The sequence below is a fragment of the Aplidium turbinatum genome, chromosome 7 (assembly GCF_918807975.1).
Source record: "Aplidium turbinatum chromosome 7, kaAplTurb1.1, whole genome shotgun sequence".
In the NCBI taxonomy this organism is placed as follows: Eukaryota; Metazoa; Chordata; class Ascidiacea; order Aplousobranchia; family Polyclinidae; genus Aplidium; species Aplidium turbinatum.
In genome coordinates, this window is record NC_137478.1 from 7,692,507 (window position 1) to 7,708,224 (window position 15,718).

General features: G+C 38.0%; 1 protein-coding gene across 2 annotated transcripts; it reads left to right on the forward strand.

Moving 5' to 3' along the window:
• Positions 1–9,138: 9,138 nt before the first annotated feature.
• LOC145774792 (uncharacterized) lies at positions 9,139–14,063 on the forward strand. 2 transcript variants are annotated; one of them, XM_082586102.1, is made up of 6 exons: positions 9,139–9,238; positions 11,274–11,375; positions 11,521–11,724; positions 11,798–11,915; positions 12,504–12,755; positions 13,273–14,063. In XM_082586102.1, exons 1-6 carry the CDS (start codon positions 9,217–9,219, stop codon positions 13,571–13,573), a joined length of 999 nt encoding a protein of 332 aa, XP_082442228.1. In that variant the 5' UTR covers positions 9,139–9,216; the 3' UTR covers positions 13,574–14,063. The 2 variants fall into 2 exon arrangements, with proteins under 2 accessions (XP_082442228.1, XP_082442229.1); XM_082586103.1 differs by having other exon boundaries at positions 11,819–11,915.
• Positions 14,064–15,718: the final 1,655 nt, after the last annotated feature.

Here is a 15,718-nt window from a genome sequence, read left to right on the forward strand (position 1 = left end):
CCACGCAGACTCCATCCAGAAATGCTCGAAAAGGTTCGAGCAGAGTTAATTCGCCTCCAAGAGAAAGGAGTCATTTTTCCAATCTCTGGGTCTAGTTGGGCTTCTCCAATTCATGTGGTCACAAAAGCAAATGGAAAAATACGTATATGTTCAGATGTCCGAAGAATAAATAATATTACAAAACCAGACAGATACCCCTTGAGAAACTTGCAAGACTTTCGCAACAATTTACGTGATTGCACAGTTTTTCTAAAATTGACTTAACAAACGCATTTTTTCAAATTCCAGTGGCCCCCGACTCTATTGAGAAAACAACAATATGCACGCCTTTAGGTTCTTTTGCTTACAACCGCGCCCCATTTGGCTTCAAAAATTGCCCTTCAGTGTTTCAAAGACTGATAAATGAGGTAACAGAAAAACTGCCATTTTGCTTTCCCTATATAGACGATATCTTAATCGCTTCCAAATCGCACGACGACCATTTTTGCCACTTAAAAAAATTGTTTGAGAGCCTAAATGAATATGGTCTAAACATAAATTCTGAGAAAAGCGTGTTTGGCGTACCAGAACTCGATTTTCTAGGCCATCACATTTCCAAAGAAGGCATTTCGCCTTTAAACGACAAGACAGCAGCAATCCGAAACACGCCTCTGCCGCAAACTATCACCGAGCTGCGCAAATTTCTAGGTTGTCTAAATTTTTACCGCAAGTTTATTCCTAACTGCTCCAGCACTCTTAGAGAGCTCAACAACTACCTGGGTAATCACCCAAAAAAGTGCAAAAAAGCTGTCCCTTGGACTAACCAAGGCAAGCGAGCGTTTGAAGACGTAAAAATAAAGCTTTCTAACGCTACGGCTCTATCCCATCCAATCCACGGCGCGGAACTACAACTAAACACCGACGCTTCTAACGTCGCCGTTGGCGCTGTATTACAGCAAGTAAATGAAGCCGGGGTATGCGAACCCCTCGGATATTTTAGCAAAAATCTATCTCCCGCACAAAAGCGCTACAGTACGTATGACCGCGAACTGTTGGCCATTTACCTCGCCGTTAAATATTTTCAAAATGATGTCGAGGGCAGATCAGTTACAATTTTTACTGATCACAAACCCCTAACGTTTGGATTCCACCGACCGCCAAACACAATGACCCCGAGACAAGTCCGCCATTATGATTTTATTTCCCAATTCGCTTCTGAGATTAAATATCTTCCAGGCGAAGACAATCACGTCGCTGACCTACTATCACGCATAGAGATTAACTCACTTCAATTACCAGAGGGAGAGCTTAACTATGTAGAAATGGCAAAGGACCAACTCACAGACCCCTCTATAAGTCAACTTCTCAACAAGTCACATGACAACATGATGATAGAAGACAGGGCGTTACCAGGCACCAATCTCGTACTAAAAGGTGACGTCAGTTTAGGAAACTTCCGCCCACTCGTACCAACGCCTCACCGACAGCTTGTTTTTGACATTTATCACAACTTGTCGCACCCAGGATTTCAAGCAACCAAAGACTTGATATCTCGTCGTTTTATATGGCCTGGACTGAGCAATTTCGTCAAGCTGCGATGTAACTCCTGCATCCCTTGTCAGCGCTCTAAAATAACGCGTCATAATGTAGCACCACTTCAAAGGTTTGAGCAGCCAAAAGAACGATTCCAGCACGTACATGTAGATATCGTCGGCCCTCTTCCCGAAAGCCATGGCTACCGCTATTTATTAACATGCATTTGCAGATTTTCCCGCTTTGTCGAAGCAATACCTCTAAGAGACATACAGGCCTCTACAGTTACTGATCATTTCCTCTTGGGCTGGGTCGCCCGTTATGGCTGCCCTGCCATTGTAACAACGGACCGAGGCGCACAATTCACATCTCACGTGTGGCAAGAAATGTGTAAAAAACTAGGAGCGAAAAATTCAACAACTTGCGCCTACCACCCAATTGCGAATGGCATGGTAGAAAGATTCCATAGGCAACTAAAAGCTTCCTTAAAAGCATGCTCAGACACCCCTAATTGGTTCCCCCATCTAGCCTTAAACCTGCTAGGCATCAGGTCTTCTGTGAAAGAGGACCTAAAATGTTCGTCAGCAGAAATGCTGTACGGCACTCAATTACGGCTGCCAGGTGAATTTTTTGACGAAATAGCGCCACCACACAAAGAATCAGATTATGCCGCTGAACTATCGCAAATTATGTCAAATTTAAGGTACACTGCAACACGCCACCACAACACGTCAAGGAAACCATACATCGACAATGCACTTTGGCAGTCCACGCACGTTTTTGTACGAACCGACCTGCAGGCAGGGACGTTAGTACCGCCGTATAGAGGACCCTATTTTGTATTAGAAAAAAAGTCAAAGTATTTCGTTTTAGCAATAAACGGTAAATCTGATTCGGTATCAATTGACCGATTAAAAGCAGCCAGACTCCCACAACATCTGTTGGAAGAAAACAGAAATGAGGAAACATCAGACGACAGTAATGAATTACTTGGGCTAGCAAACTTAATTACACTCGATTCCTTTGCAGAAAACTCCGCACGATCCAACTCGCTCACGCCAAACGTTGGAACAACGAAGACAAACGTCACGTCTTCATCCACGGAACGCAACGACAAACAACACTCTCCACGCCCATCGAAACTACCAGTACACGTCAGCCGCAGAGGAAGAGTCATTTACAGACCTGCAAAGTTAAGTGATTACGTTGCATGATGTATGTCTATACATTACTGGGCCTCTGGTTTTTGGCGCTTGGCCAATCACAGGAAATAGAAATTCAATTGTGCAGACCTCAATTGACAGAAGCTGAATATTTTATAGAAAAACCGATACGATGCATCAAACATCAACATAATTCAGTACACAGCTGTATTGCTGAAGTATATAATCCGTCTGCAGCTTATGTCCCGCTAACTGTTCACTCGTGTCAAATCTTTGAAACAACATGGTCAACCACGCACTATTTTTTCGGAGCACAAACCCATCATCAGACAACAAAATCAGTAACACCGCCATCCAGTAGTAGCTGCTGGTATTGGACAAAAGCACATCACGCTACCAATATAGGCTCCCTAAAACAAATCTCTAAAAATATGTGGGGCACCCATAACCCAGTTAAATTAGAATACAAATGGCCTACCACTACCGAGGGGAAGACTTTAAATTCAGTAGTTACTCAAACCAAAGCCCGTTACGACCCATTAACAAACACCATATTTAATGCCTTAGCTACAATGTCTAAATGTAATATTAATCGGGGTTCTTGCACTGTCGGATCCAGACGATTCGTTTGGAGTGTCCCACCACGCATAAACTGTCCAAAAACAACACCAATGGGTAATCATACTCTATTAATGCATTTCCACTCCGAATCGCTACAACCATACCGTATAGAAGTTAAGGATCTGGGAATCAGTCTTCATCAACAGGCAAAGTGTCCAAAAAAAACCTCCTCTTGTTATGGAAAAAATGCGCTGTGTGACGTAGCTGGCTTAATATTAAAACCGCTAAATTGCACTAATATTTCTTCCATTGAATTTCATGACACTATGGGAAAAACAAAAAAATGCTAACCCCACAACTAGAAGAAAACTAGGCTTGGTCCCCACTCGCCTGCTACAGGAAGCGTCTGACACTATCACTGAATTTCTTCAAAAACAAACCAACGAGATTCACTTTCTAGAATGCCAAATTCAATCTCTTTTCACCACCTTGTATCATCTTATTTCAAAACAATATCCAGGTGAATCACTTTCTGCCCTGTTAGGTGGAACACATGCCGCTATTACCCATAGGGAGATTTAATTACAAAAATTTCGTGCATTAGAATAAACGGCACCATTCTTCCCAACTTGCGATATGGTAATTATTACTCTCAACGTCCGCTAATAGAATATTTAAACAATGGCTCCAAAGAGACCGGTCAAGTCATGAGAGACGGAAATGCTTACCCTGGAGTCCACCTTCTAGAAAAATACATGCCTGGAAAGATTCTTACGTTCCGCATCGGTGAGGCATTTTACCTTTACGAAAACTATTCACTAACACACATCCACAAAAGAATTAAGTTGCTTCAAGCCCACCTTGCACCGTTAACTCAGCCGGTTGACTCCCCAGATTTTCTTGAAATCGAATCCCTATACAACCAGTCAAATTACGGTTTCGAAGATTTGCAATCAATCCTGATCGCTATCAGTGCTTCTCAACTTGACAATGAACGCATGCACGATTTCTTACAGTCCAACATCGATGGCGACGATAGCGCAGATATGCAATTCGTGTCATCGACACTTAGCCAAGTGATGTCAAATGTTTTTTTTCAAATTCTTTCTTCTATTACAAGCCCATTTATTAATACATTGCTAGTCGTACTGCTGTTTTTATCCTTCTTTTGGAGTGCTGTTCTTACTATTGTAGCGCTAAAGTACTATCTTCCTGCCATCGCTAAAAGCCTGCGATCATCTGTTGGTAAAATACAACAGCGCAGACAATCCCAGCGTCAACCCACACAGGAAAACGGGGGAGAAACCCCACAAGCCCAACTTACACAAGGGTAGCTTTATTTCTCGCCTGTTCTCGCATTTTAATAGCTTCACACATAAGCTTGCATCTGCCGCCATGATTAAATCATGTCGCCTAGTGGTTTGAACAATTTTATGCTATATTTTGTTATTGTGTTATACTACCGTGTAGCCTACGTACCTTACTTATTACATGTACCTTGCGAATGCTACTCTGTATCGCTTTTTGCAGAAGCGCCACCTCGCGACAAGGTTGCTGCTACGACGAGATGCGAGAGACATTGAGAGACCTCAAGAGACATTGAGAGACTGACAGCACTACGACGGATGACACGACAGAGTTCTCTATCGCCACCACACGGTGACTCTCATCAACTTACCTCCATGCGAGATGCCTCTATTCAGAGATGCCTTTACTTAAAGAAGCCCTGCGCAGACGACGTCAACTCGGCTAACCTCATAGTCGCCAACATGCACCGAAGCTGCATCGTTACCTTTCAACATGGTCAATCCCATGTCCACTGCTGCATTGCGACACCACGCGTAGTTGCATTGTTACGCACCCAAGCCTTCTTCACACAAGAAGCACTGCTGCTTGCGACACATCGACGTGCACCACAGTTGCACTGTCTATCCAGCATCCAGCTGCCCAAAACGTCTGCTTTACAGCTTGCGACCTTACAAGCTGGCCACTCCCATGTCGTGCTCATCATCTGTCAACAGACATAGACTGAACTGCTCATCAGCACTGCTTGTCATAGTCTCGAACTCAACATGCTTGAACTGCATAGCATATCTGGTCCTCAAAGACATTACTCTCATGAACGCCATGTCAGTCTCGCACAACCTTCGCGCACGCGTAGCTTACCGCTATTCTATTATTATTATGGTTGCTTCTATGAGTGTCAAGCCTATCTCCTCGGACGCGGAGCATGAACAGTCAAGGACACTCACCTGCCATATAGCCTAGCCTACCGTATTTGTGTATTTTATCTTGCAAGTGCAATTTGTGTATATCATCCTAAGCCAAAATGGCTCCCAGGGAACTTAAGACATCGCCTTATCTCTTATGATAACCGACTGTTACCCCTGTAACCGCAACTACTGTAGCCTATTACAGTCCCGCAATTATTGTAGCCTATATCGTAGCCTACCAAGCCAAAGGGCTTCCAGGGAACTAAGACATCGCCTTATCTCTTATGATAAACGACTGTTACCCCTGTAACCGCATTTACTGTAGCCTATTACAGTCCTGCAATTATTGTATATCGTAGCCTACTAAGCCAAAATGGCTCCCAGGGAACTTAAGACATCGCCTTATCTCTTATGATAAACGACTGTTACCCCTGTAACCGCAACTACTGTAGCCTATTACAGTCCTGCAATTATTGTATATCGTAGCCTATTAAGCCAAAATGGCTCCCAGGGAACTTAAGACATCGCCTTATCTTTTATGATAAACGACTGTTACCCCTGAAATCACGTTATCGACTACTTGTTAACTTATATGTGCGTCCAATCTCCTCATCCCACGAAAGGAGGGGGGTCATGTGTCTTCCCCTAGCAATTGTTAGCCTACAATTGTCAATTTTCTTTGTAAAAAACATATCTTATAACCACACACCTATATATTGTTGCAACATGTATAACCGAGGTATTGTAATATTATTTATCTGTTATTTTGCCGTAAGGAGGGAAGTGTGTAACATGTACCATGTTTTTAACTAACAAATTTATATTTTAACATTTAACCGAAAATTATCAGTATTGCAAAATGCATTTCAATGCTGCAAATTCAAAACCTAACGTTCTCATAGAACATAAGTTAAGCTTCCTGTTAACAAACGCCACTCACACAGAATCTAGCTCAACACATCTGTATTTCTAATGCGACATAACTATGAAACCGGTATAGCGTTTCCCTTGATTCTTACGATAGCTATTATTGATGAAAAGGCTCTACCGGGATATTATGATATAAGCGGGGAATTGAAAAATGCAAGCACTCAGACATTGATTCGGAATTTGACTAGCAAAACGAACGGACTGAATTTTAGAACGAGAAGGTTAAATTCACGCCGGGAGAATGTCACTCACCCGACACCCGTCTCAATAAATTAAATTAGTTAGGTATTTTCTCAACTCCCCGAATACTAAAACTTGTAATATTGATAAACAATAAAATGTATGATTCTATTTAATTCGTTTGCCTTTTGTAGGAAGTCATACCCCTAGACTAGACAGCCAGAAGCCTAAATTATCCTTCTAAAGTATACTTTTAAATTAGAGACTTAGAGTCTCAATATTCTTTTAAATTATCCTTTTTATTTTCCTTTTATAACAAATTACGACAGTAAGTTAGGCAAAACCCTACACTGGGGGCTCGTCCGGGATATTATGATATAAGCGGGGAATTGAAAAATGCAAGCACTCAGACATTGATTCGGAATTTGACTAGCAAAACGAACGGACTGAATTTTAGAACGAGAAGGTTAAATTCACGCCGGGAGAATGTCACTCACCCGACACCCGTCTCAATAAATTAAATTAGTTAGGTATTTTCTCAACTCCCCGAATACTAAAACTTGTAATATTGATAAACAATAAAATGTATGATTCTATTTAATTCGTTTGCCTTTTGTAGGAAGTCATACCCCTAGACTAGACAGCCAGAAGCCTAAATTATCCTTCTAAAGTATACTTTTAAATTAGAGACTTAGAGTCTCAATATTCTTTTAAATTATCCTTTTTATTTTCCTTTTATAACAAATTACGACAGTAAGTTAGGCAAAACCCTACACTGTTTACGAAGAAAACGTCGGACACCGTTATTTTAGTGTATCGATACAGTGCCATGAAAAAAAACGCGTTGTATCCTAAGTGCAAGGTATGGGATAGAATGGAATGGAAGACGTTTCTTCCATCCTCCATTCGGAGATTTTTTTCCATCCCATTTTCATTCCATCATAAAAATCTGATTTTTTTACACACTTATAGTTCTTCACAACGGTTAAACTCAAATCTGAAGTACACGCATGTCGCAAAGGTGTTCTGGCATTCCTCTCGCTTGCTTTAATGATTTTCAACACAAAAAGGTAAATGGTCTCTCCACACACAACGGCCCCTGGCACGAGGCAAAGGCGACAATAAGAGTGAAACGTCTGGGTCCGCAGACAGCTCACGTCACGGAGAACAAAGAAACAACGCAAACTCAATGTCAACACAATTACAAATCAAGAAGGCAACCGAGCAGCCGGAACAAACATCTTGTTACGAATATCGCAGAATCACAAAATATTTTGAAATACCTTGAAAAACTTTGCACCAGGAAAGCGTCCAAAGCATTTTAAAACCCCTCGAAAAAAGAAAAACTTTTGAGGTGCATTTTTATCAACTTCCTGCTTTATAAAAAGCCTCTCCTTTAAAGAAACCTTATGCTTACGTCTTTACGTCTTATAAACCATTGATTAATATGGAAGTTTCTATTCGGTGCAAAGTTCGGCGAAACACGCAAGTGAAAAGAAAACTCACTTCAATTCAGTTTTCTCTTTAAATATAACTTTTTTTGCTTTAAAAACGAAAGAAAAAAGTATATGACTCAACATCTTTTGGTATAAAACTACAGGCACCACAGTTCTCACATCGCAAAACATTTAAACTAGAGTGCAAGCCATATCATGGCTTGAAGAAAGTTTATCACGTTCTGTGATGACAAAACGTGAAAGATCTTTTCTGTTGAGACTGGGAAAAGCAACAGCGGCAAATCAAGATAGTTTGTCTTAATGACATGTTATCGCAACCAAAGTATAGTTTGCTGTATTTTGTCAGGAAGAGTGCTGTGCAATGTAGAAATTTTGCAAAATATAACAGAATGAAGTTGAACAAGGAAAGAAAAGAAACTGATAGAAAAGAAAAAATTTTACGCAATCTAAACCAAACAATGCTAGATTTAGCTTGCAGCAACTGCATGGAAATTGTTAATTTGTATTTAATGTCAAACCAGCTAGAGTTGCATTTTAATCCTGGCAAAACTATTACTTTGCAATAGACGTACCGGTAGTTAAAAGTTTAATCAAACCAAAACTTCAACAAAAAAATTTAGATTTTACACGAATAGGCGTGAAATGATTGGAATATTTTACAAATCTGAATAAAAAAAGTGCAACCAAAACGAAGACATTGTAAAATTAAACATAGTTCAGCTCAAATATTGAAAACTAAACTGTTTTCATCTTAAACAAGATATCTAAAATTCAATGACAGACCTATTTTCTTTGTCGTTGTTGAAGCATTATAAAATTTTAACCCTGAAGATAATGATGATTAAAATAGTTCATTTTTTAAAAATATATTTTTGACGCATAAGTTTACTTTCGGTTTTTTACAATCTTCTATTTTTTCATTCAGATTAGTTCCAATGTATTTAAGTAGACAAGCAGTGCTTAATGTATTCTAGTTTAATTTCCATGCAGTAACAGCTTAGCTATGTAGGCTATGTTGTAGTGAAATGCAGGACTATATAACTGTTGGAATGAATTACAGTTTTGATTTCATGCTTAGCATCACATAGTAAAGGCTAAACGTAACCATGTGCTGTATAATTTCAGATATCTAAAGTGATAAGTTTACGAAAGATTAAAATTTGATAAGTATTATCGTCTACCATCAACAAACATCACATCATGCAATCTCCATCTTTAACCGGTGAGTAAAACCTATCAAGCCGGCATCAATGTCAATTGGCCGACTGCAGCCAGTCAACCTAAGTTGAAAACGTGATGTTTACCATAGGCAGGCCTGGATTAACCATTGTGCTAGGGTGTGCTAAAGCACAGGGGCCCCGCAGACAGAGGGCCCCACTTTTCCTAAAAATGAAATAAATAAAGTAAAATAACAAATTTTTCCTGAAAAAAATTTCCAAGAAAAAAAAATTAAGAAAAGTGGGTATTGCATTATACTATAAGGCCCCTCTGTCTGAAAAAAGTAACACATTTATCAATATATCTTCCCCTTCACGTGAAATAAAAATATGGTTCTTGTATATTTTTTTTGGCAACAAAGACTTTGCAGCAAAGAAAGCCAGAAAAAAGTCGTTCGACTGAATTTCATGTTAGTTTTCTAAATCCTATTGGTAGTAAGTAGTGAATGCAAGAGCAGTTTAAAATAGAAATTCAGAATAACCTTTCATTGCAATTTGCAGTGTAGTGTGCAGTACTAACAGTGGTCCCTTGCTACAATGTTTTCCCTTGCACGGTTTCGTTGATTTAATGTGTGTGATTTTGCATCCATTATAACCTAAACATTGTTGACTTAATTTGCACATGCTTATTTAATCATCGATCACGTGCTATTTCAAAGTTATCTAACTTACCTAAGCAAGGCTCGGTTTCCACTGCAAGCGAAACCAGCTCACTTCCATTACGCTCCACGTAAGCTGGTAAGGGCCCCCATAAAATTCATTAGCACAGGGGCCCCATTTGACCTTAATCCGGGCCTGACCATAGGCTACTCGAGAGACTAAATACTGAAAAGTTTGGGTGTTCATCAGGACAATTATCGTTTCTAGCACTATTTGCAACGTTCATCTGATGAAAGTGAAAGTAAAAACAACAACAAACAGCTTCACTGACGTTTCGCGCACCATGACAATGCGCATCCTCAGAGCGAATACATTACAAAATAAAATTTACAAAATTATATACTGCAGTGCGGTTGAAGGCAAAAAAATGAAACACACATTATTTTAAAGATTGGCCAAAGATGTGTGAGTAGTTACTTTCCACGTTAAATTACGTAAAAACTTCCAACATTAAACATAAATTCGAAGCAGTGGAGACCAACAGAAATTCGAGAATTCTAGTTATTTTCCATGTTAAAGTAATTTAACGTGGAAAGTAACCGCTCACACATCTTTGGCCAATTTTAAAATAATGTATGTTTCATTTTTTCTTGCCTTCAACCGCACTGCGCAGTATAAAACTTTGTAAATTTTATTTTGCATGTTGTTCGCTCTAAGGATGCGCATTGTCATGGTGCGCGAAACGTCAGTGAAGCAATAAATCAACCTGTTTGTTGTTGCTCTTACTTTCACTTTCATCAGATGAACTTTGCAACTAGTGCTTGACAGACTACTTGCAAATGAATCGTTTATGCATCGTAGATGCAGAGTTTTTTTTACCTTTGCTGGGCTATCAAATGACAATAAAAATTGAACGCCGCTAGACGACGTAAGATTTTTCCTCATGATAGAAACGAAGCACTATAATGCACGGAAATATCTTAATTGTTGAGTTTACAATTTCGAATATCTTATTCAAAGCCGTAAAGAATCCCAAAATTAATAATTAAAACAAACTTGAAACGCATTGCCAATATCATCATCAAGGTCATTTTTCCTGCCTCAAGTCCATAAAAATAAAAATGCTATCTCCGTAATTCTGAACAATTTCAGTTTCAAAAGGCCAAGTTTCAAGTAGACCGTCAAAGTTCTCAGGAAAATGCTTTTAGTCTAAACTCTAAATGAAATGCGAAATCCTTTTTTTCTTTTATGAATTTGATACCGGTTAAATGATTATGATAAAACTACCGGTGCAACTCACCTGTTTATGTGAATCTATAACCAAGTCAACAGCCCACCTGTGTCGTCTGCTCAGTAGGCCTTCCAAAGAGAAACAAGAAATACAAACAATCTCAACAATTGGTGTTTTTACAAAACAATAACAGATTTGTTTTATTTTAGTTTCTACCTTGTTTGGATTCCTTTGGCTTGTTACTTGGACAACTGCCAACCCGATCACGTGCAACAGTAATAGCCAATGTCCATACGGATACTGCGATCTAGGTGAGAACAGCTGTAACATTAAACAAAGTTGCAACCGTTCAATTTTGACTTGAAAAACAATTAAAGTTTTTGTTAACAAACGAAAATGTTAACGACAATAGAAACATTTATGAAGAGTTTTTTAAAAAAGCTTTAATTTTTACAGAGAGTCATGCGTGCCGGTGCAGTTTGGATTGTAACTCGTTCGCAGAACCTCAGTATGTTTGCAAGGACGGTCATGCCGAATTCAGCACGGAGTGTGGGGTTATAAGTGAAGCTTGTCAGGCCAAAATGAGAATTCCGACTTACAGGGTTACACTTGAAGTTCTCATTTCAGCAAATTTCGATTGCAACATGATTCAGGAAGAAGGTAAACCATATTTTCTTAATCTTATTCCTTGCTCTGTTTAAAATGATATTTTCAGATTCATGTTTCGTTGAAGTGAATTTGAGTTTACTTTTAGATTTTTCTGGAAAAGTTGAGTTTTGCAAAGACCAAAGCTACTGCAGTGGAAATGGTATTTGCATGGAAGACACTTTGCTTGGCAACTCTTACTGCCGGTGAGCATTCATCTGTTTACTTTTATATAAATAAAGATATCAATTTTTTTTTATCTACACTAATTAGAATATTTCTGACAAACCAAACGTAGAAAAAATTTATTGTTTAAACTTTATTTTGCTGAAACTATTGATATTTCTATACGTTGTTTAAATATAACGAATGACGAGAGAGCTTACATTCTTCAATGTTTGTCGCTGCTTTTTTTACGATAAAACATGTCATTGCAAAGTTTTTAGCGTTAGCGTTTCAGCTTTTCTGGTAAATGTGTTGTGTAGCCAGTAAACGATCCAGGGAGACCACTTTGTGTCCTACAACTACAACAACAAAAAAACGATAAAAAGCATGTAATTTTTTTGTATTTTTGCAAAAGTTTGCAAAATGTTTGCAACTGCAAAAAGAGTAGCCTATATAGTTGTATCTGAATGACATTTTAGTTTAGTTTTAGTATCTACATTTTGGGTTCTTTATTTTTATTACAATGACATTTTCTTGTTAGCATTTACTTGCGTTGCATACATTTATTGTTGCATTCCTTTATGCCATGGTATCAACAAAAACGGCAAACTTTCAATTTGATGTCGCAGGTGCAACGCCCTTTATGAAGGACAACGATGCAATACCCGAAAGCCAATCACCGTTCAAGGGCAGCCCTCTGTAAGTAAAAACTCCCAGGCATCTGCATCTTCGACAACTCCTTTCAGTTCTTCGACAACTCCTTTCAGTGCAACATCTACAAATCACGGCTCCAGCATGTTTGGGCCACCTGTCTTTTCATCGATAGCAGGAATATTAGCATGCATGATGTGTGCCTGTTTTGTAATCACCCATCAGAAAAGGTTTGTCCTTCAATGTATTGCCGAGAAATCGCGGCAATATGCAGTTGATTTCTTTTTTGTTTATTATCATTTAACTTTATGGTTTATTTTGTGACTACGCTTTTTTGTTAGATTTGTATTGTTGCAGAATAAAACTTTTTAAGTTTTATTTAAGCATAACTTTTTGCTAATTTTGGAGATAGTTTCAATAAGTTAATTTATTTTTGTTTTCTTTATTTTCTGTTAAAATTAGTGCTCACTTCTTTTCACCTGCATGTTTTCATGTCATCAAGATGTTGTACTGTATGTGCATGAAATCTTTATGCTAATAGTAAACAAAACATGGCTTCCTTGTATTCTCAAAAACTTGCACAGAATGACTTTGAATACAACAGCTCTTTGTTTTAAAAAAGGCTGCATCGTACTGAAGTCGGTTGGTTATCTTACGCAAATGCCGTTGCGTATGAATATTTCAAACTACTGTAATCACATTTTATATCTTTGGCCAATAAATAATAGTTCCACTGCCATTTTTCAGAAATAGAAATCCACCACTGAAGAACAAAGAAGAAGAAGAGGAGGAAGAGCGTTTGCAAGATAGCCATGATGATCCAATAACCAACTACAAAACCACGACAAGAAATAATGAACAGAAAAATTATTTGCTGACTGACGTTTCAACGCGACAAAGCAGAAAAACAACGACTGCTTTACATAGTTGCCAAGATATCCGTGCTGTATTTGTTTCTTTGCCAACAGTGAAAATAACTTCATCTCCAAATACGGCTTCTGCAAACAGCGTTGAGTCAGCAGATAGATTTTCATCGTTTACAGTGTAACAATAATTTATTTATTATATTTATATTTTATCTAAACGAGATTTAAAAACGCTATTTATTCAAATACTTGTGACACTGTGCTATATTTGAAGTTCTTTATTATTTAACGATTATTGTCATGGCCCATGCGACCCATACTCCGAAATGCCACCAACTCCAACTCTAATTAGGCCAACAGTTTATAAAATTGCATCCCGATGTCGTGTTTGTAAACAAGTCCCAGTCTTCAGAAATTGATTTTTTATGACGTCAATGTGGCGTGTATGGTATATTGCGTATAGATCCAATCTTGGAAGCTTTGACATCAAAAGAAGCCACTATTCCACTTCCAAATTAAAACCTGGAAAAGCTTAAATTGCTTCTTTTTGGTGCTTTCAAGTGATCCAAAATATCCTTTTGAACAATACGTTAAGATTTCTATATGATATAATGTGTATTGATTTCATTTCATTCAAAAATAAAAAAAAAATAAAAATTAGACATTACAAGACTTAACGTAATTGAAGGTACAGATATTTTTGCATGGGTTTATGGAAGACTGCTGCATATAATTTGTTTTCCTTGTCAAGGTTTAATGATTTTGGGTTCAGCCAAAAACATTTCCTTTCATGCAGTGTTTTTGCGGTTTATGGTCACGCTAAATTGTCACGTTTTTTTTTTTAAATGAGTAGAAAGTTTTGATCCAGTAAAACCAAAATCATCGTAATTAAAAAAATATTTATGATGACTGCCCAAGTTGTTGAACGTTTCATCTGAGTAGTTCTCGTACATAAAAAAAAAGAAAAAAACAGAATTCAGGTTCAGCACACATGAGATCAACTTCCTCAGTGTTCTGACTTTCGTGAAACTATTGGTTTTGCTTCCGTAGAAGGTAATCCTTCATTTCATAATTTTTCAAGTGATTGCTGTAATCCAGCCAAATATTTTGAATACTAGAAATCAGCAGATGCCATGCCAATTTCCCATTTTAAATTGGCAACCTTGCTTCCACCGAAGTGAACTCATTAAAAGTTGTGCTGTTCGTTTTGTTTTTGCAATTTTGCACTCAATTTTTCAACTCTTGCGACGTATTAGTGTGGTCTAATCGCATCTTTGGCTGGATGAGTATTCAGATCAGTTAGAATAACAAAACGTGCCACTAAATCTTGCATTGTAACTGCACGAACTGCAGTCAATCCGTTGACCAGGTTGCCGTGATTAATAATAAACTCTTCAATGTGTCAACATGTATTTTGTCACAGTGTTTTAAATGCCAAACAATCCTTTTCATCAGATAATGAATATCAAAACTCGCACATTTTAGTAGGCTAATGAAAAACCAGTTCTAAATTGCAAACTGGTATTGTTTTAAAATGACCTTGTTTAAGATGAGTTCAAGTGTTTGGCTAGTAGTGTTGTATGTAACGTTAGGCAATAAAATTCCTTGTGTTCGTGATTTCGTGATTGTTAAACTGATTTTTTGTTTTCTATCTGTGCATGCAGTGGCACAGAGCATGATTCTTACCGTGAGTATGATGCTGCGTAAACGCTACTGTATTATTATTGTGAATAGTATTATCTTATTTTACAAGTTTCTTTCATTCTCTTGGACTTAATATGAGAAGTAGGTGTGTAATGACAAATAAGCATTGCATCGATGGCTTGCTTTCAAAGGAATTGGTGTCTCAAGAAGTTGTCTTTTTTAATTGTTTATTATTTATTTCTTTATCTTTATTTTATACCCTCGTTTTCTTGTGTGCTGTATGATGGTTCTTACCCAATTGGTAAAATTACTTTTTTACATCTTTTGATTCTCTTCAAAAGGAAGAACCATGACAAAAAATAATTTTACTTCTTGGCCCCCTGAAGCTGTGTTGTTAGAAGAATTATTACGCATTGTATACGGGATACTCGTATAACAAAAAGTCGAAGAACTGAACGACGAATTAATCAGATATATAAAAGTATTTTGTTGTTTTTTTATTGTCTTCGTTTTTGTTGTTTAATAAAGGTACGGAACGTTTCAAATTTATGTCTAACAAAGGGACAAAGATATGTTAGCCTATCGCACATGACCAGGGAACTGTGTTCGGAAAGCTATTGCAAACCGCTACTACCACAACAAACCCACAGCATCAGGCTACAAAAGGTAGTTTGTATCTACAT

Excerpts from the sequence above, each read along its gene's own strand:
- LOC145774792 (XM_082586102.1), top strand. The coding sequence starts at position 9,217 with ATGCAATCTCCATCTTTAACCG. Across the intron at positions 11,725-11,797 it reads CAACATGATTCAGGAAGAAG|TGAATTTGAGTTTACTTTTA; the intron begins GTAAACCATATT and ends GTTTCGTTGAAG. Across the intron at positions 12,756-13,272 it reads GTAATCACCCATCAGAAAAG|AAATAGAAATCCACCACTGA; the intron begins GTTTGTCCTTCA and ends GCCATTTTTCAG.